Source organism: Sminthopsis crassicaudata, chromosome 5, assembly GCF_048593235.1.
Source record: "Sminthopsis crassicaudata isolate SCR6 chromosome 5, ASM4859323v1, whole genome shotgun sequence".
Classification (NCBI taxonomy): Eukaryota; Metazoa; Chordata; class Mammalia; order Dasyuromorphia; family Dasyuridae; genus Sminthopsis; species Sminthopsis crassicaudata.
Genome location: NC_133621.1, coordinates 107,695,220 through 107,723,160, shown reverse-complemented (window position 1 = coordinate 107,723,160; position 27,941 = coordinate 107,695,220). Strand labels below are relative to the sequence as shown.

At 38.1% G+C, this 27,941-nt stretch overlaps 1 protein-coding gene across 3 annotated transcripts; it reads left to right on the top strand.

Moving 5' to 3' along the window:
• The first annotated feature begins 234 nt into the window (after positions 1-234).
• TMEM140 (transmembrane protein 140) lies at positions 235-22,447 on the top strand. 3 transcript variants are annotated; one of them, XM_074267851.1, is made up of 2 exons: positions 235-346; positions 21,609-22,447. In XM_074267851.1, the coding sequence occupies exon 2, from the start codon at positions 21,655-21,657 to the stop codon at positions 22,342-22,344; it is 690 nt and encodes a 229-aa protein (XP_074123952.1). In that variant the 5' UTR covers positions 235-346; positions 21,609-21,654; the 3' UTR covers positions 22,345-22,447. The 3 variants fall into 3 exon arrangements, with proteins under 3 accessions (XP_074123952.1, XP_074123951.1, XP_074123953.1); XM_074267850.1 differs by lacking the exon at positions 235-346 and adding an exon at positions 8,253-8,412; XM_074267852.1 differs by lacking the exon at positions 235-346 and adding an exon at positions 17,258-17,344.
• The last annotated feature ends 5,494 nt before the right edge of the window (positions 22,448-27,941 follow it).

Below are 27,941 nucleotides of genomic sequence, written 5' to 3'. Positions count from 1 at the left end.
AAACTGGGGGAAATATCAGACCTAAATGCCTGGTGGTTGTGAGGCTCCCTGAGCACAGTGCCTGGGCACATCGTAAGTGCTTGACCAGATATGTGCTCCCCCGAGCACCACCAGCTTGCTTTCCCTTCTCCATCTCATAGTTACTCAGGAGTACCCCAGCAATCCCTGCATGTAAGCTTCTCTTTTTTTCCCAGGATCCACCTTTTTTTTTTTTTTTCCTTTTCAACTTACCACATGATGGAATCTTCAGTCAGAAGATACAAGACTCTGGAAATCCAAGTCCCTGACACTTTCTAAAGTTGATTGCAGCACTCCTGCCATCTTTGCTGTGGGCCTGTACTGGAAGGTGAGCTCTTGTTCAGATTTTGTGTGCCTCTTTCATTGAGATAAAAAATCCAGACCCAGCGAAGTTAAATGATTTTGTGCAAGGGTTAATACAAGTAATTAATGGAATAAATGGCTTCAGACCATGTTCTGATTCCAAATCAAGTTTTCTTTCCATCATGCTATTTCTTCCAGATTTTAGATGAGTTTTCATTTCTAATAAAAGAAAATTTTTTTGCAGTTTTTATTTTATTTTATTTTTTTATTTTATTTTATTTTTTTTTAATTCATTTTTCCAAATTATCCCCTCCCTCCCTCCACTCCCTCCCCCCGATGGCAGGTAATCCCATACATTTTACATGTGCTACAATATAACCTAGATACATTATATGTGTGTAAATACCATTTTCTTGTTGCACATTAATTATTAGCTTTCGAAGATATAAGTAACCTGGGTAGATAGACAGTAGTGCTAACAATTTACATTCGCTTCCCAGTGTTTCTTCTCTGGGTGTAGTTGTTTCTGTCCATCATTGATCAACTGGAAGTGAGTTGGATCTTCTTTATGTTGAAGATTTCCACTTCCATCAGAATAAATCCTCATACAGTATTGTTGTTGAAGTGTACAGTGATCTTCTGGTTCTGCTCATTTCACTCAGCATCAGTTGATTTAAGTCTCTCCAGGCCTCTCTGTATTCCTCCTGCTGGTCATTTCTTACAGAGCAATAATATTCCATAACCTTCATATACCACAATTTACCCAACCATTCTCCAACTGATGGACATCCATTCATCTTCCAGTTTCTAGCTACAACAAAAAGAGCTGCCACAAACATTTTGGCACATACAGGTCCCTTTCCCCTCCTCAGTATTTCCTTGGGATATAAGCCCAATAACAGCAATGCTGGGTCAAAGGGTATGCACAGTTTGACAACTTTTTGGGCATAGTTCCAAATTGCTCTCCAGAATGGCTGGATTCTTTCACAACTCCACCAACAATGTATCAGTGTCCCAGTTTTCCCACATCCCCTCCAACATTCATCATTATTTGTTCCTGTCATCTTAGCCAATCTGAGAGGTGTGTAGTGGTATCTCAGAGTTGTCTTAATTTGCATTTCTCTGATCAGTAGTGATTTGGAACACTCTTTCATGTGAGTAGAAATAGTTTCAATTTCTTCATCTGAGAATTGTCTGTTCATATCCTTTGACCATTTATCAATTGGAGAATGGTTTGGTTTCCTATAAATCAGGGTCAGTTCTCTATATATTTTGGAAATGAGACCTTTATCAGAACTTTTAACTGTAAAAATATTTTCCCAGTTTGTTATTTCCCTTCTAATCTTGTTTGCATTAGTATTGTTTGTACAGAAACTTTTTAGTTTGATGTAATCAAAATCTTCTATTTTGTGATCAATAATGATCTCTAGTTCTCCTCTGATCATAAATTCCTTCCTCCTCCACAGGTCTGAGAGGTAGACTATCCTCTGTTCCTCTAATCTATTTATTATATCACTCTTTATGCCTAAATCATGGACCCATTTTGATCTTATCTTGGTATATGGTGTTAAGTGTGGATCCATATCTAATTTCTGCCATACTAATTTCCAGTTTTCCCAACAGTTTCTTCTGAATAATGAATTTTTGTCCCTAATGTTGGTATCTTTGGGTTTGTCAAAGATTAGATTGCTATATATGTACCCTTTTTTGTCCTTTGTATCTAATCTGTTCCACTGATCTACCGGTCTATTTCTTAGCCAATACCAAATGGTTTTGGTGACTGCTGCTATATAATATAGCTTTAGATCAGGTACACTTAGACCACCTTCCTCTGACTTTTTTTTTCATTAGTTCCCTTGCAATTCTCGACCTTTTATTCTTCCATATGAATTTTGTTGTTATTTTTTCTAGGTCATTAAAATAGTTTCTTGGGAGTCTGATTGGTATAGCACTAAATAAATAGATTAGTTTGGGGAGTATTGTCATCTTTATTATATTCGCTCGGCCTATCCAAGAGCACTGAATGTCTTTCCAATTATTTAAATCTGACTTTATTTTTGTGGCAAGTGTTTTGTAATTTTTCTCATATAATTCCTGACTATTCTTTGGTAGATGGATTCCCAAATATTTTATACTCTCAACATTTGTTTGGAATGGAATTTCTCTTTGTATCTCTTCCTAAGCAAAAGTATTATAAGGAAATTTGAAGAGAAAGATCACCCCAAGGTGATGGCTTTCATAGATGCATTCAGGCAGAGGAAGGCAGAGCAAGATTGAGAAGCAAGCAAAACATGGAGTAGGTAAGGGTAAGTATACTAGGGTAGAAAAGTAAATTAGGGCCACATTGTGGTGGAGAGCTTTAAATCTCAAGTGAAAGACTGGTTTAACATAGATAATGTCTTAGCTCTCCTAGTTGTGTTTTGCTGAAGGCAAAGTCATAAAATTGTGCATCACAAATTAGGTAATCTTAACTGGTTCCTCACTGCTACAAGGCAATCCCTTCTTTTATACATACTCCAAATCAATTCATAATTCCACTTATCATAATGATAAATTGTTCCTAACCTGCCCCCACCTCTTTAAGCCTCCCATGGAGTCCCCTTCCTTATAACATTCACTAAGAGCTCCTCCTTTTACTCATCTTCCATCTCTCCCCCCTACATATCCTCCTCATTCACCCATCTTTTAGGAAGAGATGGCCCTTTTTCTTCGTCAAGGCCACCCCTCTAGTAGTCAAATGATCCTATCCCATTTTGTCCTGCAAATCATCTCCCCTATTACTCCACCCATTCTCTGTAATCTCTGTATACTGATACTCCGCCTGATGTGTACAAATCTATCTCCTTCCCCATCCTTTAAAAAAAAAACAAAAAACAAAAAACAATCCTCATTTGTTCCTACCATTCTTGTTAGCTATTATCCTATATCTCTTCTTCCTTTGATGGCTAGCCTCCTGGAAAAGAAATCCATATACAATTGATGATTCCTTCCTCTCACCTCTTTTAAACCCTCTGCAATTTGATTTCTAGCTCATTCAACTGAAACTGCTGTCTCCAAAGGCTTTGATAATCTCATAATTACCAAATCAAATAGCTTTTTCTGGATCCTGATTCTTCTTAACCTCTCAGTAGTAACCTCTATTAATCACCTTCTTTTTGACACTTTCTTCTATCTAGGCTTCCATGATACTGCTTTGTGCAGATTCTCTTCCTACTTGTCCGACAACTCCTTTTCAGTCTCTTTCTCAGATGTTTTTTGTAGGATCTCCACCTAGATCACATCTCTTTAACAGTGGGTGCCCGAAAGCTCTGTGTGTCTTCTCCTTTCATACTATGTTACTAGTCAATTTTGTACATATTAATCAAGATAACTCGATGCTAAGTGAGATCTCATAGCCTGACATTCAAGATTCTCTTAAATTTGACTCTAGCCCACTTTTCTAGTCTAAATGATCATATGATTTAGTTAAATTAATATTTATTAAACACCATTGCGCATTGTTCTAAAAGCATTAAAGGGTTCAGTTAAGATTGGATCTCTACCCTTGGGGAAATTAGGGGCATTTAGTAGGTAAGTATGATGCATACAAAGAATATCCAAGACTTGTGCTGTGAGGTCATACCCTAGGTAGGAAGGGGGGGGATTATTTGAGTTGAGTAGGAAGTAAACAACTGGGAGGGAGAATTTTAGGCATGGAGAGGTAAAGAGGAGAATGAAGTGAAGGGGTCTGGTGAATACTTCAGTTTGTCTGAAGTTTAGATTTTTGTGAAGGTGGATTGTTTGAAAGAAGGCTTGAAAAATGTTGATTGGTGCCATATTGTGAAGGAGGGGAAGGGAAATCTTGGATGTCACTCATTCAGTCACTCACAGAATGTTTATTAAGCTAAGTCTCCCATTGCACTCACTGAAATCCAACTCTCTTGCAAGTCATGGCATCTCTTCCATGATATCATGGTCCTGTTGAAAAACAAAGGACAAACAACTACTATGTCTCTTGGTGACCTCCTCATTTCCAAGGGATTCAATTATCTCAATGCAGATAACTCGTATCTATATATCCATGACTCAAATCTATATATCCAACTTTAATCTCTTCTCCTAAATTTTAATCTCACAAAAATGCCTTTTGGACATCTCAAAGTGGATGTTCAGTAGGCACCTCAAACTCAAAATATCCTGTAATGCCAGAGAAACTGAGGCAAGACAGAGATTGGTTTTTATTCTTTAAATTTAATTTAATGTAATGGCTTTTTGATAATAATTTAATTAATATTCTTTTAATTTAATTGGAGAGTTTAGGCTAGCCAACTGAATTGAACTCCTGTTCAAAAATCATTTGGTCCAGAGTGACTGGAGAACAGCATTTATACAGCAAAGCAGGCAAGTGAAACTGAAGCAAAAAAAAAAAAAAAAATGGAGTTAGGTCATCAGGCAGCTGTTATATAAAAAAATTGTATTTCTCACACCCTAAAGCAATAACCGGATGCACACAATGATGGAATGGGTTTGGGATGCATACAATAGTGGGAGTAACAGGATGCATGCCATGATGGTATTAGGAGGACTTTCCAGGGTCAGTGTTTTTGGGGAACAATAATTGACCTTATCTGTAGAAGCACCTCACAGGTGTGATGTCCAAATAAGCAGGAGGACAGAAATAGGCAAGGTTACTCTGTGGTCATGCTTGTCCCTTTGATCTAGTGTGTCAGCCTAAGCCTGAGAAATTTACAGGATACTTTTTGGTTCAGCAATCCAAAATGGAAGTCCATATTTCCCCCAAAACCCTTAAGTATAGGATTTAGCCATATCATTCCTTTTTACTTAAAAATTCTAACGGCTCTCTACCCATAGGATAAAATAAATTTTTTTCTATTGTCTCTTAAATCCCTTTATAACCTAGCTCTTTCCTAGCTTTGCAGTATTCTTATACTTTACTTCCCTCTATATACGTTGTGATCTCAGTGATACTAACTTCCTATTGTTCCTTGCAAATGACATGCCATCTCCCAACTTCTGTGATTTTTCACTAGCTGTCCCCTTAGCCTGAAATGCTCTCCCTTTCCTGATCTCTGCCTCCTGAATTCCTTTTATTGTTAATGTCGAGTTTTCTTCCAATAGTATTCTACTCTTTTTATGACCCTATTTGGAATTTTCTTGGCAAAAATACTGCAGTGGTCTCACACCTCTCATATTGGCTAAGATGACAGGAAAAAATGATAAATGGTGGAGGGAATGTGGGAAAACTGGGACACTGATACATTGTTGTTGGAGTTCTGATATGATCCAACCATTCTGGAGAACAATCTGGAACTATGCCCAATGGGTTATGAAACTATACATACCTTTTGGTTCAACAGTGTTTGTACTGAGTCTGTATCCCAAGGAAATCATAAAGGAGAGAAAAGGACCCATATGTACAAAAATGATTGTAGAAGTTCTTTTTGTAGTGGCTGGGGAACAGCTAAACAAGCTTTGGCATACAAAGTTAATAGAATATGATTGTTCTATTTAAAAAATGAGGAACAAACTGATTAAAGAAGTCCTGAAAAGATTTACAGGAACTAATGCTGAGCAAAACAAGCAGAACCAGGAATACATTGTGCACAGTAACAGCAAGAGAGTGCGATGATCAACTATGAAAAGGTTCTTCTCAGTGGTTCAGTGATCCAAAGCAATCCCGATAAACTTTGGATAGAAAATGCCATCTGCATCCAGAAAGAGAACTAAGGAGACTTGAATATAAATCAGCACATGCTATGTTCACTTATTTTTTCTGTTTTTTTAACTCACGCACTCATCCCTTTCACTATCAGTACATTTCCTCTGAGATCTTATTGCTTATTTGGACATCACACCTGTGAGGTGCTTCTACAGATAAGGTCAGTTATTGTTCCCAGAAAACACTGACCCTGGAAAGTCCTCCTAATACCATCATGGCATGCATCCTGTTACTCCCACTATTGTATATACATCTCAAACCCATTTACTTTCATCTACTTTGTATATAGCTTGTCTATACATAGTTTTTTTGCCCTTCTTTGTGTCTCTAGAGCTGAAAATAGTACGTAACTCAGTTAAGCCAAGCTTTTGTTAATCAATATTGTTAATCAGTGATTCTTAGATTAAATCTTTCTGAACTGTTTTTGTTTTTGATAGGAAATAACTTGCATTTTGTTCTATTTGATGGGAAATATTTTGATTTTTTTCTTTTTAACTTTTGATTTTAATATTGCTTATTTTGTGGATTTATTACTTTTACTTTGACCCATTCTAATTTCCAAAGAATCTAAATTGGAAATTTGTTCTAGTGTGGGCTGCCCCGGTTCTGAATTGGGCATAGACTGCCTGAGTACCAAGTCAGACCTGGCCTGTGTGAGCATTGGTCTGGCCCTGCTTCCTGCTATGGATCTGAGCTATTTGCCTACTATTTCTTCCCATGATTCTAGCCTATCTCTGTTTAGAGCCTTCATAGATTTCCTTTAGTCTTCTTATATAGTCTTGAACAGAAGAGTATAGTTCATTCCCATTTCTCCTTGGCTTTCTTGATCATTATCCTTCAAACTTTATTGAAATATTTGGTACAGGATTTGGATTCATCTGGGTTCTAACATGTTGCCACCTAAGCCAAAACACTGAACCTGTAATTTTACTGACATAGGGAACTCCCAATGAGGAACCACCACTCTACTAATGAAGATCAGCATCTGTTCTGCAATGTATAATCTTAGTCACTTAGGACACTGAGAAATTACTGACCTCAGAGACAAATAGCCAATATGTGTCAGAGGCAGGACTTGATTTGGCATCTGCGACTGTAATAGCAGTAATCTATCCACTACTCCATGCTGCCTGCTAAGATCTGTGTTAAGGAAGATGGTTTTAATGATCAGAAGCAACTCAAGACTTTATAACTTCCCAAATATAATTCAGCCTCCTTCTCGTTACTCAATTCTAGCCAGAACTGACTATTTATTCCTAAAGCTTTTCCAAATCAAGAAAAGGCATTTATTTGGGCATTTACTTGGGGAAACGGGGTGATACTCCCTACAGGTTTCTTCTTGAGGGAGAAGGGCAATCTAGCAGAGTGAGGCAAGGAATTCATAGAGAAGGAAAAATAGGAGAATTGAGCAGAACAGGAAAATTAGATGATCTCAGGAGATTTTGCTACTTCAAACTCAATTCTGACTTTTCATGCCTTCATATATTTTCTCTTGTACTACTAAGTTCTACTAATCCTAAATTCAGACCATCCAGGCTGCATCTCCACAAGTCAGTAACTGAAAAGAAATACTTGAATTCCCCTTTCTTCTGTTCTGTTTTGCTTAGCTAGGATGTAGCCATTGTTACCACCTTGACTAGTAAAAAGCAGATTTTGCCACTGGCACAGCAAAAGTTGCTTCTAATCATTGTAATATGTGCTTAATATAGCTCTTAAATATTGCTCACAAGGAGAGAGCAAAGTATTTATTTTTACATAGCAAATCAAAGAATCCCTGCTTCTATGAAAAACAATCCAAAAAAGGCATAAAAGATGCAGTTGCATTACTAGCTAATTTCTAACAAGTCTAACCTTGATCAAGGTTTCCATTCATAACAAAAAACAATTCTTTGGCTCTGTGCTATGATAAATGGTTTCCCTCTTCCCCCCCCCCCCAAGACATAGCTGTTGGTTTTATTTAGATATGTATCATTCTAATGCTTAAACAGTTGAGTACAAAAGGAACAATTACTGCACTTAGTCTTGACATCCAAAACCTGATCACCACAATTTAGATAACCCTGAAACCTCAGGAATCCTTTCAGAAAACCTGCAAGAGATTGTTTACCAAGTTTGCTTCCGAGAAGTCCCCAGATACAAGCAAATAATAGAGCTTATAAGAAATGAAAGTGAAATCAGCTGTTTACATCAGACGTCACAAGGAATATATTAAAGTTCGGAAGAGCTATTTATTCACATTCCAGAGCAAAGACAAAGTAAGTTTAAACTGACTTTTAAAATTCAAGATTGCAAGAAAGAAGTTTACACTTAGCAAGACTTTTCTTTCATGGTCTGGATTTGTCTCGATACTTTGGCACCATGAATCCTGTAATGTAAGTACTCAGCCACCAAACAATTTTCAGCTGTCTATTCATGCAAGCTTAGTTCTCTCAGGATCTTTTTAGTATGTGGTGAAGGTGGGTTGGGGCGAGAAGTAGGGATAAACTAAGCAATTGGCAGTTTAATTTATCTGTGAACATTCCTTCTTATTTTCTGTTTCGCTGAACCCCTTCTACCTCCCCTTTTTCCTTCCCTCCCACCTCCCATCCTTATCCTTCCCAAGATCACTTCTTTTTGATTTCCCACTTCATAGTTAGAGTATATAATGCAAAAAAGGTAGTCAAATTATGTGAATTTAAAAAGTCTACTAACAGCTTTAGTACTTTGCATTAATTCCAACAGTGATGAGGAAAAGGAATGATTAACTTGAATCATTTCAAGTAGGGATAAGAGATAGAGGAGAAAAATGGCCAGCTACTAACCTGAAGAAATGCATTATGCTCCAAGGATCTGAATTCATCCCTATTTGATTTTGGTAAAGTGAGCTTAAGAAGAAATTCACCAGTTCTGACATTTCTGTTGCTAAGAAAGCAGGGCTTTTATTGAGCATCATTTCATTTCTTGCAACTAGTACACAAATTAGATCTGTATTTAATATAAGTTTAGTTTATCTAACAATTTTTCTCACTCTTAGGTAGAATTCACTGGAAGAGAAAAAAATATTGAAACAATTAAGTATACACCCTACATGCACAATCCATGTAGTATCCAAATATACTTGTGTGCATGTATTGTTATATATGTATATGTCTGTGTGTATACACTATATGTGTATGCATGTATATTCACATATACACATATATGCCTTTTCATTTTGTGGCCAACCTGGTTAGTGATGCGTTTGTCTGTACTTAGCTATGCTGCTTCTCAGACAACAGGTACAGATTCTCACCGAGGTCATAGTTGAAGCTTTTCCAGCTTGGTAGGTCCTGCCAGAGCTCACGGTCTGCTGCCCTAGCCTTTGAGAGTTCAAGGGACTGGACAGAGTGATTGAACTTGAATAGTATGAAGGTCAAAGGAGAAGAGGCTGTTGGGAGATGCTGGCAGAGAGGGGTCCTGACTATGGAGATGGAGAGCAAAAAACAGTGACTTCTGCCTTGGGTAAGAGGTAGGTGGGGAGAGAGGGAAGAAAAGTCATTAAAGAAGCAGCACCCAGAATTGGGGGAGAGTGCCTTCAGAGGAAAGCCTTCACGGTCAGAAGGAAACAGTCTAAGTAGAAGATGATTTTTCTGCTACTGCAAAGAAGAATCACAGTAGAGCAGTTTTTGCAGAGGATACAGCAGAGGGGAGGGCACAAGAGGATAGGCTCTAGGGGATTTTCATCTGGCTCTGAATAGATGGGAGAGTTTGAGAGAGGTAGCAGAGGGGGGGGAAGGGATTGTTGCATGATAGCAAACATGGTAAATGCTCATTAGTTTCTTGATGACTACTAGCAGGACTGAATGATGAGGATCAGGGAGCAGAAGATTTGGATTTGCTAGCCATAGATGCAAGAGAAAGGTACAAGGTACTAGGGTAAATCCATACCAAGATTCATGTGAAAATTCCAGTTTGTTGGAGCCCTTGCAGGTATCCTGTGCAAGATGGAATCTGCTCAGATGATTGGGGGGGGGGAATCCCAGAGGGAAAGGAATTCCCTATAGATATACATCATCTTTGACTCCCATCTCTTTACAATTAGCGTACTTGCCAGTCTCTCCCTAAACCCAGCATCTGGAAAATCCTAGAAATGAGAAAAGTTCAGTACAACTTAAACTCAACTTTTCATTTTCACTTCTATTCACTATTGTCAGTTCCAACTTTCTTGCTACTAGTCTTGGCTTAGGGCCTGTAATCAACTTTGGAAACTTTGAGAGAACTTGACATAAGAAGCTAGTTTTCAAGTTCCCCCAGTAGGGCCATCTCCTAGTTACCTATACCATACTGTAATGCTCTACAGGAATAAAAGCAGAACTACATTACATAATTTTAAATTCTCAACTAAATGGGATGTTTTATTATTGTTATTATCCACTGTGAGTATCAGAAAAGTTTTTATGTTACATCGATGAGTTGATGTCTATCTTACATCCTGAACATACATAGTTAACTTGTTTCACCTATACGTGCAGAAAGAATTCTGGCTAAACCCTCTGAAATCTGTGATGACCTGCAAATCGCTCGTGGTGTTAGGATTTCTTCTCAGGGGGACCCCAATTTCTTATCCACATGACACCTCTTTAAATATTTACACCCTTCCCACAGTCTCTAGGCCCAACATCCTGTTACTTAACCTTATTTTTGCATGGCACCGTTTCAGAGACTTACATCATATTTTCTTGCTACTGGACATGTTCCGACCATCTCAAATCTGTGCTCAGAACAGGACACAATACTCCAGATAGGATCAGACCAACACCGAGAATAACCACAATTGTCACCTTTCCTCACTCTGGATCCAGGACTTCTTCTGTAATGCAACCGCTCGCATCATGTGCTTTTTTCATTTCCACATCCTACTGCTGATTCATACTGCGCTTGCAGCTTATTCCAAAACCCCAACATCTTGTTTCTTCCTGTGAATTCTATAAGAAAGCAAGTGGTTTGTGAGCACGACCGATAGGGACCCACACAGACATCACGACTACCAACACTTCTTACCTCTGTGGCCCATGCAGGAGGGTCCTTTTCAAACGTCTGTGTAGATTAGTGAATACAATAAGCATCCCAGTCAGGACAGTGAGTTCAGAGTCTGCCTCGGCAATGCCCTGTCCTGTGACCCTGGACAGTAGGAATATACAGAACACACAGTCTGTATTGTTTTCATTTGTTCAGTAAAAATACCAAATTTCGGAAGCAAACAGAATTTATATTTGGGCCTAAGTTAACTCAATAAAATTCAAAATTCAGTTGCAGCTGGTATTTTATCTTTTGGATGTGAATAGTGACTCACTAGGTTCCACGAAGGTCTCAGTCTCCTGTTATTGATTCAGGAGGGGAGCGGAAGGTCTAGATCTACAGCAATCGGGGTACCCATTTCAATTCTGAAGCAATTTTGGGGGAAATGAATCGCTCGAATCTTGGTTGGTGTTTGTGTGAAAGGAAACGTAATTCATTTCCTATTCTCTGCTCCAAAACCACCGCGCTGATCAAATGTTGGTGTGGTCGCGAAAAGTCTAGCTCAGGCCCTGAGACCCACTGACTGGAGGAACGGCTTCATCTCCAACAAGCAAGAATCCAACCCTCCCGAGCCGCTTGGTCTTTTCTGGTTCTGCCGATCTGATCTTTGACTCCCTGTGCTCTAGTTCTTTCCTGCCCTTGCTCCATCAGGAATCATCTAATAATGCAAACCAAGTCATTACACACTGCCGGCACCGAAGGACAAACTGGACCCGTCCCTCCTTCTCTTAAGCTCTTCGGCTCCCTTAGAGCCCCTCTGCCCATCCTGGGAGATTCTATGAATTCGCCCAGGAGAAAAACACCACGGGATAATGAGACAGCCCGGGGCAATGGATGGAGAACTAGATTCACCTTCAGGGAGGTCCGAGTTCAAGTTCTACCTCTGCCCTCTACTGGCTAAGTGAACCTGGCAAGTTTATTGAACCTCCCAGTACTCCAGGGAAATTTCTTACATTAGATTATCAATACCAAGAAAATGCCAGTTTACATTGGGGGAAGCTGTTCCTTACCGAGCTGCCCCTATGCAGATGAAATTACTGGTCCAAAAAATCACGTCAGATTTGCATGATACTCTAAAGTTACACTGTGGTATTAATTGGTAGCAGCCCTGTACAGAGCTGAGCAGAGCCGACACTTTCTTGTTCAGACTTTAGAATATGTACAATTTCACAGCTGCAGGTACTTTCTCCAGTGACACAGATAACAACATAACTAGCATTTACAGACTGCTTTAAGGTTTGCAAAATGCTTTACAAATATCATCTCATTTTATCTTTACAAAAACCCTAGGAGGTGGGTGTCCTATTTGTCCCATTTTGTAGATGAAGAAACTGAGATAGAGGTTATATCACTTGCCCAGAATCACACAAATAAAAATATTTGAGGTTCAATATCTTCCTGATTCCAGGCTCTAACTACTGTATCATCTAGCTCCCTCCTATTTCAGGAACTGCTTAGGCAAACGAGTTTATTACTAAAAACTGATAATCTTGTGATCAGCCTCTTCAAGCTTGGCTTGTTTAATCCCTGCATAACGGACAACTCAGTCCACTGACTTGCCAAATCTTGAGGTACTACATGTGTCTTGGTCACTGACATAGTCTATGAAAATCAGGTACTTTGTACAAGAACCAAGAATGAACCAATCTCTACTTTCAAGGAACTTTCTAATGTGGAGGACAATCTATCTATCTATCTATCTATCTATCTATCTATCTATCTATCTATCTATACAGATAATATGTGTATGTGTGTATATATAAGCATATATACACACAGCATAAATATATATGAATAAATATAAATGTAGGGTATCCCAAAAATCTTAATAGTTTTAAATTAATTAAAGCTAAAAACTGCACTAAGACTTTTAGGACAACCTAGAAAAGAACTAGCAACTGGGAATCTCTGGAAAGGCTTAATATAAAACAGCACTTGTTTTGAGTTCTTTTGTTTTCCTTTGTCTAGATTTCTTTATTACATGTCATCACACAAAATTTTATTTTGAACTTAAAACCAGCAAAGAAAATGAGCATTTCTATCTACAAAGTAAAACAGAACAGTAGTGTTCACAAAATTATAAATACATATTAGGTTTAGCTTGCTTTTATTTTAAAATTCAGCTTGTAACTTTCAAAGCTGTTCTGCTTATCTCTCAGTCTTCGTATCTTTTTATCTAAAAAAAAAGGATTTTTTTTTAAGTTCAGTAACTTTTCTTTTGTTTCTCTGTCTGGCTCCCTTATTCCAAGTCAAGCCCCCCCTCTTCTTGGAAAACAAAAACAAAACAAACGCATTTTAACACATGTGCATAGTGTAGTAAAGCAAATTCTTACACTGGACATGTCTGAAAATGTTATGCAATATTCTTTATCAAATCTATCATGTCTCTGTTAGGAGAATTACTGCAGTTTAGTAGCATGTTTCATCATGTCCTCCAGAGTTGTGAATAGGTAGTTGTAAAGTTCTGTCGTCTCTCTGTTGTAATCCTTCTCTGGGAGGAGGTTTCTTTTCTCTGTGAATCTTTTTCTCTGTCTTCTTCACTTGCGAATCCATGAGACGTCTGCTCCTTGATCCAATCCAGAACTGACTTTCCAGACTCTTCTTTCATCCTCCCAGAGAATGGGCGTGGAATAACTCAGGGGCTTGTGGGAGAAATACTTCAACCAATGAACTTGCTCCTCCTAAGCATGCACGCTCCTCCCCAGGAGTTCACAGAAGTAAAACTCCCCTTAAAGGCCAGAATTAGAGAATTGTTAAGTACTGATTTAGCACTTAGTAAGAACCTAATATCTCATAATCTCATTAGCACTTAGTAAGAACCTAACAGGTAGTGGCATTAAACAGAGTTCTTCATTCTTTCAAAGTTATTGCATAACCTGTTCTTCTGTTTCTACTCACTTTATTGCATCAATTAATCCAAGTCTTCCCAAGTGTCTCTCAAATTATCTTACATCACTTCACGTAACACAATATTAATTGTTGCATTCATAGACCATAATTTGTTCAGCCATTCCCCAGATAATGGGCTCAACACTTTAATTTCTAGTTCTTTGTTCAACCAAAAGAGGTGAGATATTTTTATAGTATATATGTCAGTATAAATATTGCATAGAGAGGTTCTTTTTCTCCCTCTCTTTGGATGGTAGATATAGTGATATTGTTGAATCAAAGGAGATATATATGCTATATCTATACATATCTAGTAATTTTGGGGAGTATAATTCCAAATTATTTTCCAGAATGGCTGGAGCAATTCACAATTCCGCCAACAAGAAAATCAGTATGCCAGGTTTCCCACAACTTCAGTGTAACCACAGAATTGCTTTATTTAATATGTTTTCGTATAATTAGAGATTTTTAACATTTTGATATGGCTTCAAATTTCTTACTTTGAAAACACATGAACTTACGTGTTTGTTTTGATGACTATTTCTACTGGGAAATGGCTCTCTTATAAATTTGAGTTAGTTCTGGAAGTATCTTGGATATGAGATCTTTATCAGAAAAACTTCTTATAAGGATTTTTTCCAGTTAACTATTTCTTTTCTAATTTTAATCGCATTGTTTTTGTACAAAAGCTTTTAAACTTTGTATAATCAAAATTGCCCTTTGTGCTGTATCATTAGAAAAGTATACTGTCTTCATTCCTTCTCTTATTTATGATGTCACCTTTTATGATTAAGTCATGTATCCATCTTGGTACATGGCATAAGATGTCATTCTATTCCAAATTTCTAGATTGTTTTCCCATTTTTCGAAAAGTTTTTCCCTTGTAACAGTGAGTCATTATTCTAGCAGTTGGAGTATTTATATTTGTTCATTTCATCTGTAAATTATATAATTAAACTTTTCCACTCACCCATTTCTAGATAGTATCACAAAGTTTTAGGCTGTAGGTTCATTTGGTTTTTCATTATTTCCCTTGAGATTTTTGATCCTTTGTTCTTCTAGATAAATTTTATTATTTTTTCTAGATCTATAAAGTATGGAACTGAATAATTTAGGAAGTAATTTTCATTACATTAATTAGTGCAGTCTACCCATGAGCAAATGAATATTTCTAAAATTAATCATTTCTATAAGAATTTTAAAATTGTATTCATATAGTTCTTGAATATCTGAATATATTTTTGGTGATATCCTTTTTTTTTTCTTATAGTCCCATATAGTTCACTTTCTGATTCCTCCCCCTTTAAATAATTTCCCCTGGGACAGTACCTTGAAACCATCTTGGCCTCTTTTTACAAAGAGACCAGCATTGGTCTCTATCCCAAATGACTTGGAAAGGTTCAGAAGTGGCCCCAGCTGTGCTTTTTCCTTCAGGTTTTGTGGAATGCTGCACGTCCATACAGTTTCCCAACCTAGTTCCCTCTGGTTCTCTGGCTGATCTCTATTATGCCAGTGCTGTCTTGCTGAAATCCACTATTGCAACCTTCTACAATTTGGATTTCTAAAGCTCTGGGAAGAAGTGAATGTGGGGTGGGTACAGTTCTTAATGAAATACTATGGATCAGCTTGTATAGCCTTGCCCCCAATAGGTGATGAGGAAGGGCTGCTGAGTGAATCCTCCTTTAGAGACTAGCAAGTAGCCTTCTGTGCTGTCAATTCACTAAGTTGTTAAATTTGGATTCTTGATGCCCTAAACTCTAGAAACAGATGAACTTGCCTTATCTCCTGTACTTAATTTCTATTTTGGAAATATGTAAGAGGTTGTGAGGATCAGAGAAAATATCTCCTCCTCCATCTTGCTGGTCATGTTGATACTCTCAAATATTTAATATGTTCTGTAGTTTTTCTGAATGGAATTTCTCTTTTTATCCCTTCATGTTGTTTTACTGATAATATACAAAAATACTGATGATTTCTGTGGATTTACTTTATATTCTGTAATTTTGGGGAAATTATTTCAATTTTGTGATTCTGACTTGAGATTTCTTTAAACAGGCCATCATAAATTGTCTACAAAAAAAGCTATATATTTTTTCTTGGTCTGTACCTTAAAATAACAAAGGGACTCTATGAGTAGAGTTAAGAAATGCATTTCAAGCATGTGAAGTGACCAGTGCAAAGGCATGGGAGACAGTGCACTGTGTGAGAAGTCCATTTTTGACTTGTACTATGTAAGAGAAGTCCATTTTGAACTTAGTTTCAAAAAAGCGACTTTGTTCAAGATTGCATAACTATAACTGGTGTGGCTGGATCTAGAAGGCATCTTTGAATTCCAGTAGAGTGCTTTCTTCATAGTACCATATTGACTCTCATGTGAGGGCAGGAAGGAATAACAAGAACCCATGCTATTGAATGAGAGGTGGTCATGGAATAGCAGCTAATGCCAACCCAATGAACCACCTCTGCTTTCCCCCCAAACTTCTGGTCTGCAAAATCCTTTAAATACAGAATACAGAATGTATCAGAGCAGCAAAGATATTTCTGGGTCCAAAGCCCACATCACAATATCATAGCCAGAAATCTAGGAAAATGACCCGAGCAGTTCCGATAATGAGAATGTTATCCTGGAAGAACAGAGTCCTCTAAATAATTCTCCCACTGGGCTGTCTTGGCTCTTGCCAGATTTTTTGAGCTGTTTCAATAGTAACAGCTTTAAAGATTATTTCCCAAGTGATTTCCACATGCTCTTTGTCTTCTATTCATGGTTAGGTTAATGGTATGACTTTAAAAGTGTCTGCCTGCAGTTTAATTCCTTTCTTTCAGTTCAGTTTTCTATCAGTCCCATCAGAATCCACTCTTCATTTTCACCTGCTGTAATATATTCAATTTTAAGTTTTAGATTGCTATCTCATGCCTATCTAAAACACAGCCTTGCTGTAAGAGAGCTATAGGAGTGGCATCTATGAAGTGATGATGGTCCCAGAGACCAGAAAAAGGTAGAAAGTATATAAGGTCATGTTGGACAGCCAGCCCAGCAGAAATGAAGAGCACTGTTCCTTCAGACAGACAATGGCCAAGCCAATGGTAACCGGGCAACCACTTGCCCATTGTTGCTTTGTCACTTGAAAGCATGACACAAGGGAGCACCCCAGTGGTAAAGGAACTCAGCAACTGCCTACCAAACCATATGTGGCTAGAGTCTCTAACAAATACCTAGGAAAGGGGAGATCTTTAAGATATTCCCATCTTCCATATTTGTTTGCCCATGTCAAATGATTTCACTTCCTCCATGCTGTTCCCCACTATTTCTTTCCTGGGATCATTGAAAAAATGAAGGAAACTGCTTAGATGATGTGTCCTGACCTCCTTGGACGAAAGGTAACAAATTATTTTAGGGTAGCTGCTGTGCATGGTACTCCGATAGTTCTGCTCATGTAGGATGGTCTCATAGTGGCTTCTGGGACTATAATCTCAATTATTCCCTGCTTTTTTGGGGCCACCTGTAAGCCATTTCAGTCCTTGCTAGCATTTATACTGGTACAGATTGCAGTACTCTATTCCAGATAAATATCTCATTTAGGATTAGACATTCTCCAAATCATCTCTGGTTTAGTGTGCAAACCATTTGACCCAGAACAAAAGACAAGGTCACAGTTTTCCATTCACCTAGCTTACTTTCCTCCTTTATTATGCGATTATCAGCAGCAGGCCAATGAAAAATCTTACCTTCTCCCTGCAAAAACAAATGTTAAGTATATGCCCAGTGTTGCTTACAACAGTGTGTAAGGAGATATTACTTATTGCCTTAAAAATATTTGCAAATTTGAGTCAGATGTGTACACCTGGAGAACACTGACTGGAGAGTAGAGTTTTAATTCTAAGATCCAGAATTTCTTTTTCACACAAGAAGCAACAGAAAGCTTTCTCAATTCAGGCTGTCCTTCATGTTTTCCTGGGATCTGAGGTCTATGCATATTTAAAGACATTACAAGAGAAATAATCCAGAACTCTGTGTTTAAATTTTGGTTTGGCTTGCTTTCATTTTCCAACTTAAAGCTCCCCTAAAATATCAGTAGCAAATATCAAGCAGCAGAAGACAAAGGCAAAACCAGAGTATGGCTGAACAGTCTCACCAAAATCTTAGACATAAAGTTAAGACACAGAGTTATATGTTTCTCTTCCAATCCAATCTTCCAATAGTCATGTGTAGATAGCAAGTTCTTTCTATTACTTCTAATTATATTACCTGGATTTGGGGTTTCAGAGTCCAGATTAGTGCTTCAAAGATCCTATTTCTTCCTCATGATTCAGGTAGTAATCAGGGACATTCTTTATAATCTATGCTTTTGTTCAACATGGACACTGATTCCCAGACTCTTACATACCCAGACTCCCTGATTCTCAGACTTTGGAGGCTTGCTCTCCTGACCTTTCAAAATTCTCAAGGTCAGAGCCTCCAGATTAATCTCTTTCAGCTAAAACAAAAGTGCAAACGCTAGGGTAAAAGATCAAGGCCATTTTCAAAGAACCACAACAGCTAGCCTCTTCCAGAATTATCTCTCATTGAATGCCATCAGGGAAGAGTCAAACCAGGAGTGGAGCCCATGAAGCAGAGACTACAAATACCTTTTTGTGTACCTCTTTAGTTATCTAAAGAATTTCCCACTTACCATACCTTGGCCTCTCCCACTTATCTGTATAGGTTTCAAAGTCTCTTCCCCCACCCCCACTTCTTCTGTATCAGAACTTCTATATATTCTTCACTTTCTGCAATCTGAAAGTAGGGGCTCCAATGAGAAAGGCACCATAGCCATAGGTCTTGAGCTTAATAGGACCTTAGTTAGAGATATCTAGCCTTGTTTTCCTTTAAAAAAAAAAAAAACAAACCTGTGGTTTCATCTTTTAAGGAGCTCCTGGTAAGATATACCAATACAAACCAACACCTTTTCTGAAATTTAGCTGAAAGAATGACAACCATTCTCTCACAACCAGTATGTATCAAAGTCCTTGTATTATGTCTTGTCCTCTCCCAGACCATTTTATAGATGGGAAAACTGAAACACAGAAGAGACTTTAGAGTCCTAGGGATAGTAATAGTGTGTGTGCAGGCTGTTATTGATATTATTACCAGAGGAGAGAAGGGGGGAAGCATATTTAAGAGATATTACAAAGGGGAAATTAACAGACCTTGGCAATAGATTGAATATGGGGAGAGAGGGTGAAGACTTAAGGATGACAGACACCAAGATTGTGAGCCAAAGGAACCTGAAGCATGGTGGTGACTTCATCAGTAATAGCAAAGTTTAGGAGAAAAGATAGTAAGCTCAGTTTTGATATGTGGAAATTAGACAATGTAAGATGTTTGAAAGGCAGTTGGAGATTCAAAATTGAAGGTTATCAAAGAGGATAAGACTCTCGAGCATAGAAATTATCATTAAATTCATGGGAAGCTGGTAAGATCAAGAGGGGAAGAGGACCCTGGCAAGAATCCTATGAGGCAATCTATTAGTGGGCACGGCCTAGATGAAAATCCAGCAAAGGAGACTGAGAAGTAGTCATACAGGTAGGAGAGAGTAGGAGAGTAGTATGCCAAAAACTAGAGAGAAGAGAGTACCAAGGAGTGTTGTGAAATGGGAGCCACCTGCCAGTAGCTGCTGGAGGTCTAACTCAGACCTGTAGAATGGATCTCTTCCTGTGAGAGGATGAGAATGATACAAGGTAACTGAGGGGCAGTTGCGTTGTCTCACCTCTCTCTTCCCTCTGCCTCCAATTTATTTCATTCCCCATCCACAAGCAACACCTGTGTTGTGTCAGTAAGAGCTGCCTCATAACTCCCTCAAGTGTCACAATCCACAGTTCTTGGAGAACTGACCTTTATCCCTTCACTTAGGCATGATCCAGGGCCCCAGGCAAAAAACACTTGAGGCTTGATGGCAACTATTACTCCCAGAAAGTCTTTAAGCAAGCCTGTGGGGGAAGGAGATTGCAATTAGGACAAATAGAGTTGTATGCAGCTGGGACTACTGAGATATCCCCTGGAGAGGGGAAACCTGTCCCTGTCCGGCACCTATGGATCCTTTGCCTCCACACACAGTCAGCTTGACCATTTCACCTCTGAGAGTGCTTACAAAAAACAGTGTTCATCCATTTGAACTGATTTGGGAAACGGGGATGTGTAGCTAATATCCCAGTCACTAATACAGGTAGATAATGTGTGACTTATCACCCAGGAGAAGTAGTAGTAGCATCAGATTTACAGATACAAACTTCTAATAAGCAATCACCTAATTCCCAACAACAGAATCCAGAAATATACGGATAGCCTCAGTTACAGCTGATCAACCTATGCAAGCTATATAAATGGTGTACCATTAGAAGGATTGGTAATCACAGGTGCATACATATAGGTGCCAACTGGCCCAGTCACTGGCCAAAGATTAAGGCAGACACCTACATGTCTGACGTAGGAGGATCAATAGCAGCTAAAGTTAGTGCTGCCCTTATGACTTTTGAAAGTGAAACAGGAGTTTTTACTCCTTTTGTAGTTGAAAAAATCCCCATCAATCTGTGGGGAAGAGACGTCTTAACAAATTACAATTGAGTACTTCGGCTTTTTAGGCAGGGATACTATTGAAGGCCTGCCAACATTCTCACCTGTTCCTATTCAATAGAAAACTGATACACCAGTGTGGGTAAAACAGTGGCCTTTAGCTACCATAAAATTCAGGAGCAACTTGATCAAGGACACTTACAACCTTTTCTAAGTCCTTGGAATTCCCCTGTATTTGTTGTAAAAAAAAGAAATCTGGAGGATGTTGACTGATTTAAGAAAAATAAATGAAAAGATAGAAACTATGGGAACTCTTCAGCCTGGACTCCATCTCCTACTCAATTGCCTAGAGAACTTACCTGCCCCTTCAATTAAACATGGTCCTTAAAGGAGAGGCTGATCAACAGTGTGAGAAGAGGTCAAGAAGGATGAGGTTTGAGAACCATTGGATCTAGTGACTAAAAGTCAGTTTAAACCCTTGTCTACTGGAGACACCTTTAATATAAAATCACTTTTTAAATAGAGGAGTGTAATCATATTTTTTCCACCTTTGACATGGAATAATCCCATAATATACAAGGGATGCATCATAGGGAGCTTAAATAATTCCAGGAAGCAATTGTTTGTATTATCCAAAAGGGGAAGACTAAGGAGTGTATTATTTAAGAGTCCTGAGGATGTGGTGAAAAAAAGTACTGGATTTGGATTCATAACAAACCCAGATTTAAATCCTCATGAAATTATTATACCTCTCTGAACCTCAGTTATCTTATGTGTAAAGTGGAAATGTTGCTAATTTCTAATCAGAGTGGAAGTTTTTGCCTATTCCTTTGAACCAAATTTCTTTTGGGTGTCCCCTAAGTATACCACCTAGTCTGCTGAGTTATAAAGACTATCCTAACCCCAGATAATCTTGATATTGTCCATGGATTGTCCAGATAGTAGCTTGCTTTGTTTCTGAAAAGATGGGAATTTTGTGTACATCACTCTATGTACATGTGTGTGTGTGTGTGTGTGTGTGTGTGTGTGTGTGTGTGTGTCAAAAGGTGAAAAGTAAAACATTCAATTGGTGTTTTTATTTACTTACTTCAGGTCCTCAGGAAAGTTACTGCTCAGTAAAGTTGGAGAAGGGATCAAGATGGTCACTGTGAAATCAAAAGGCCGCAGGCTCTTGCTGTCCCTGACCACCATTATCCTCCTCACAACAGTAATCTCCCTGCTGCTCTATGCCCTGCTCTGGAGATCAGGCAACCTCATTGACCTTCCCACCATAAAAATTGGCTTCTACAACTTCTGCCTATGGAATGAGAGCTCCCATTTTCTCCAATGTCATCAGTTCCCTGAGCTGGAACGGCTAAGGGTGTCCCAGATTGGAATTGCCCTGGCAAGGTTTGGTGTCTATGGGGCACTAGTCATTGCTCTCTTTGCTGCCCTGCCATTCCTACTGGCCTGGTTTTATGGTAACAAGGACAAGTGGAATCTGTCAGTGGTGCTCCTAGGGGCTTCAGCAGGGATGCTGCTCGGCGGACTTTTGCTCTTCCTCTTCTACATCGCTCAATGGATCCAACCCTCAAAGCTGGGTGCTGAGTTTCTAGCTCTGGTTGGGGCAGAAATCATGCTACTGCTTCTGCTGCTTATTATTGTCATGTACCCCCTTGGTTATGGGAGGAGCAAGCTTGAACCCCAGGGAACGAAGACCTATATCTATAGAGAGAGCAGCCCTACATCTGTGGCCTCACTCAAAATAGATATAAACCCACAGAAGTTTTCTAAGGATCACTGGGGATGTGAGAGAGACATCCCTGTTCATTTACCCTTTTCTCCCTAAGGAAAATTGGGGGTAGATGATAAAATTCAATGAATTCTCCTCCATATCTATCTCTTGGGTCTTTAATTCCTTCTACCATAAAAAAAAATAGATATGGAAAGTCCTTTTTGTTGTTCAGTCATTTTTCAATCATGTCTGACTCTTTGTCACCCCATTTGGAGTTTTTCTTGGTAGATACTGCAGGGACTTGCCATTTCCATCTCCAGTTCATTTGACAGATGAGGAAACTGAAGCAAAGCAGGGTTAAGGGACTTGCCCAGGGTCACACAGCTAGAACATGTATGAAACCTTTGAACTCAGAGTCTCTGAGTTCAGGTCCATTTCTTTTTTCCACCTGTGCCACCTAGCTGCCCCCAGGAAGACCTTAGATGTCAAAAAATTTTGCACTGAAAGAGTAGCAATAAGGCAGCAAGAAGATAGGGAAGACAATATTGTCAGACCTTGCAATAGGGCGTGAAGGACAGGCAAGGAACTTTTGAAGGGCAAATCACATTATTTTTAGGGATGAAAGAAAAAAGTGAATGTTTACCATGATCCTTAACCACATTGAGAATATGGGCACACTTATGTACCTACTGCTCCAATCAGAGATAGCCTATAAATTAGTACTATATTCCATACTATCAAGCATCATTTATCTTTTAAAGTCTGGATGTTTATTTTGCATAAGGATAACAAGGTAGAATGATCTCTTGTGCCACTTTAAAATTTATCCTGTGCTTCCCATATACCACTTCAGAGATGCCCAGTGGTTCTGATGATGATGTGCCAAAGTTTGGGCTCCTCTCATGGCAGAGCAACAAGGATACAAATAGTCAAGTTCATTCTACCTCTCCTTTAAAAATTGGGTTTTTTACAAAGAGAACAGTGTACACAGCAACAAGATTATACAATGATTACTACTGATGGACATGGCTCTTTTCAATAGCAAGGTGATTCAGCCCAATTCCAACAGTCTTGTGTTGGAGAGAGCCATCTGCACCCAGAGAGGTCGGTCTGTGGGTACTGTGTGGATCACAAAATAGTGTTTTTACTTTTTTATTGTTTGCTTGCATTTTTCTTTCTCATTTTTTTTCCTTTTCTGATTGTTCTTGTGCAGCATGATAATTGTGGAAATGTGCACAAGTTTAACATAGATTAGATTACTTGTCATCTGGGGAGGGGGTGGGGGGAAAGGAGGGAAAAAAATTGGAACATAAGTTTTTGCAAAGGTGAATGTTGAAAACTATGCATGTGTTTTGAAAATAAAAAGCTTTTAAAGAAAATATGTTCTAAGGAATTTACAGCAGGATTCAAAGCTAATAATACTGTCATTCCTATCTAATGTAAGAGAAGTCCTTGTGTATAAACATACCTTAAGAGATTCTGCAATTTCAGTTCCAGATCACTCAATAGAGTCACAAGAATTTTATTTCCCAGTGCACATAAAAATTATACTACTAATGTACAATATTATGTATAAAAATGTACATATTTTGATTAAACAATATTTCATTACTAAAAAATGCTAATCACCTTGAGCCTTCAGCAAATTATAATCATTGTGGATGCCAAAAGTTGAGGTGACTGTGGAAATTTCTTAAAATAAAACAAAAATGAGCTATTGATCATTTCTTTTACTTGAATAATCAGAGGCTATTGTAGGGTTATAGTTGGTCTAATTTCAATATTGTGTGTCAAGGAATAAGGAGGTGAGAGAGACAGAATAACAGGGGAAGGGCTGGTTGATGGAACAAACAAAACACCCATTAAATTCATTGTTTTATGTAGGCAGAGTTCTTGGTTACTTCAAAACAATTGCAATAGTAATATTAAAGATCACTGATCGTGGATATACAATAATGAAAAAGTGAGAATTACCAAAATGAGACATGAGTATACGCTGCTAAAACAAAACAAAACAAAACAAAAAAAAAATGCCAGCAGACTTGCCCTATGTAAGGTTACCACAATTTTCAATTTTGAAAAAATGAAGTAATCTGAAGTGCAATAAAACAAAGCATGTTTGTATTCAGTCTCAAAAGAAAACTGAACAGCTAGCATTGGCAACCTTTTTGCTCCCTCCCAAGCAGAAATCAAAATCATCTCTGGAAAGAAGTAGCTGAGTTTTAGAGATACCTATCCATGTCTCCCTCCTGACTGCATGCACACACTCTTACACAGGACACATATCTATATGTGGGTAGTTCAGATTAAAATCTTTCCCTGCTTTTATCCTATTTATCCCCTTTGCCTGGCTTACAAAAAATGAGGCCCAGAGAAATGATTCGTTCAACATGACTTTGGTTAGCTCCCTACCTGGGCCTAGTCATTATTTGCATTGCTCTAGCACTTCAAAGCTTCCAAAGCCTTTTTCTTCTAAGAACTCTGGTTAAATATGGTATATGATCCCAGTCTTAACAAACTGCAGCATAAAGGTTTTTTTTTTTTTTTTTTGCCCATGATTACAGAACCAAGAGATAACAGGAAGATAACGTGAGGAATGGAATGTCTCTGAAGTTCTATGCCCATGATATCTCTTGGTCTGGGGTCTCATTTTGGAATGGGCGCTAGCCATTCCTAAGATCATATAACTATAAGATTAAGAGCTAGAAGAAGCCTAAAGATCAGAATTCTAGTCAAACCATCTATTTTTATAGGTAAAGAGACTGAGGCCCACAGAAGTGATTGGCCCAAGGTCACAAAGATGGGTCAATCTTTTCTTCTCACCTTCCCCTTTTCATTACTCATCAGTCTGATTAAGGTTGGAATTGGAAACCAGGAGGCTCTTAAGTACTTACAGACCCTAGGAGGGAAATTTATTTCTAATCTAATTCCATTTTAATAGAAATTCACATATTCATGACAGTTTGGAGGTAGCATTTTAAATGGTATCAATTTATAGATGTTTAAAGGATTTGCATGATGATGTGTCCAATCACTGTCTTTGTTTCTTCAGTGCCACTATCAAGGACTTCATTCTGGCATTAAATATCTCAAAAGGTGAAATTCCTATTGTTAGCTTGTGAGATGTAAAAACTCCCCTTGCCCCTTGGACAAAACTTCATAAATCTAAACTATATATATCTACATCTCTCTATATATATCATAAATCTAAACTATATATATATATATATATGTATATATATATATATATTTACAAATGAGGCTAGAAGTTCTTTTTGTGGTGGCAAGGAATTGGAAATTGAGTGGATGCCCATTAAATGGGGATGGCTGAATAAATTGTGATATATAATTGTAATGGAATACAAATGTTCTTTAAGAAGTGAACAAGCCTGGACTTAGATGAACTGATGCTGAGTGAAATGAACAGAACCAGAACATGGTAAACGACAGGAAGATTGTGTGATATTCAACTATGACTCATTTAGCTCTTCTCAGCGATGTGGTGATCCAAGACAATTCCAACAGACTTGGTTCAAAAAACACCATCCACAACCAGAAAAAGAACTATGGCCACTGAGTGCAGATCAGAGCACTGGGCCAGGGTTGGGGGAGGTGGGGGGGGGGGAAGAGAAGGGAAGGAATGAAAAACACTGGAACTCAAAAATCTTAAAAAATGAATGTTGAAAACTATATATGTAATTGGAAAAAATAAAATCCTATTAAGTGAAAAAACAAAAAGTGAGGCTAGAGGTCCTATGACTAAGCAGGACTCTATTTGATACTAAGATCATGTGACAGGCATCTTGAACATCAACACACCACCTTTCCAGAGATACTCAAAAATGGAAACTACAAAACAAAGACAAATTCCTGGGGCAAGCTAGGAGCTGTAGGAATTTAGTCAGGATCAGTGAAGCAGCAGAGGAAGAATAATGGAGTTGCGGGACCAAAGTGTAGGAGTTACAACAAAGGAATACAGACGGCTACAACAAGGAGTAAATAAACCCCAGACCTTCCCTTTCTCTGGGATTGTCTAATTTATGGGGACAGTAAAGACCTGGAAGATTGGGGACTCTTGATTAATCCCCAAGCACTTAACAAAAATGTGGAAAATCATCTTTACATGTAATTGGAAAAATAATACTATTAAAATTTTTTAAAAACACATTTTGCTTATTGAAGCAGGAGACAGCCCACCAAATACTAAGTCTGGAGGACTGTGTTAAGTCTTTGGGAAGTGAGGATACCATGGTATAAAGAAATGGGCTGCCTGACTCTCTAGCAACTCTGATTCCTTTCTCTACTTCTAGCTGGGATAGTACTCTTAAGTTTGGAATATTGCATAGTTACTATATATACTATACTGAAATAGGGTCATCTCCAATCATCTTGATCTATATCTTGCCACTAGACCCAGATGGCTCTCAAAGGGCAAGTGAGGCAGGTGACCTTAGACAGCCTCCCTCACTGAAATTCAATTCATTTGCATGTCATGGCAACACCACCTTGATGTCATGGTCCTCTCCAAGAATGAAGGACAAACTATACATACATAAGCAGTGTTTTTAGTGTTTATGGGCAAAGATATGAATCCTTTTATTATTGTTGGATTAAAGACTGTTCCACACTTGATGTTTTGTTAGCCTAAATACTTGAGGAGTTAAAGGTCTTCTTTATTGTGTTACAGAGAGTTAGACATGAACCTAGTTTGATATTCATCTCAGAAATCCAAAGTACAGACGAAATGAATCAAAGGCATCTCGAGGAGAAAACTTAGGTAAGGAGCATAAACCAAAGAATATGACTAATGAGAAACATTAGAGAAAAACCCAATCTATATCTAACTACATTTTCTTTTGAGGAAAGTTGTATCTAAAGATAAGTAGATTTTAGCCCTCCATAATGCACTATTGGAAAAATGTTCAATGTCTCATAAGTTACTAACTGGGTAGCCTAAGGGAGGCTAAGATCCTTTCTCAATGTGTTTAGAGAATACCAATCTACACTCTAACTCTGACTCCATCAAACATGTTTTCTCCCTTGGTTTTTATATCTTTGTCACTTCTAGTTCCAAAAACTAATCCTATGTGAAGAGAAGTTAAACATTTACAATTGACAACTGTCAGCTATCTAAATATCAACCAAAAACTGATATCCAACTACTTGTAAATTGCCAAAATGAAATATGAATCCCTTCTATATCCATGACAAAAGACCTCCAAATTTTTTTTTGCATAGTCCCTTCTCTTCATTTCACAAAATAAATCCCTAAATTTTCCTATACCAGACAAGTCTGATCACATCATTCCCATGCTTTAAAAACTATCAGTGGCTCTCAATTACCTATCTAAAATAAAATCCCTCAACCTGATGTTTAGGGACCTCTATATCTAGTTGACATGATTAACATCTGAATTCGGGTCCTCCTGAATTTAAGGCTGGTGCTCTATCCACTGAGCCACCTAGCTGCCCCGAAAATTTATTTTTTATAAAAAGTTACTAAGAATATTATAAGATGTTAATAGTTCATATAATGTCCAACTTTCTGATATTTAGGTTTTTTTCTTTCTCTTTTTATACCCTTTATTACAGGGGATGGTTCTCTGAAAAGAGGTAGGTACAGAGGGGACTATAGTAGGAAATTTCAGTGAAGCAAAAGATAGAAATATAAATATTAGAAATATATTTATAAAAAGATATAAATAAAATTT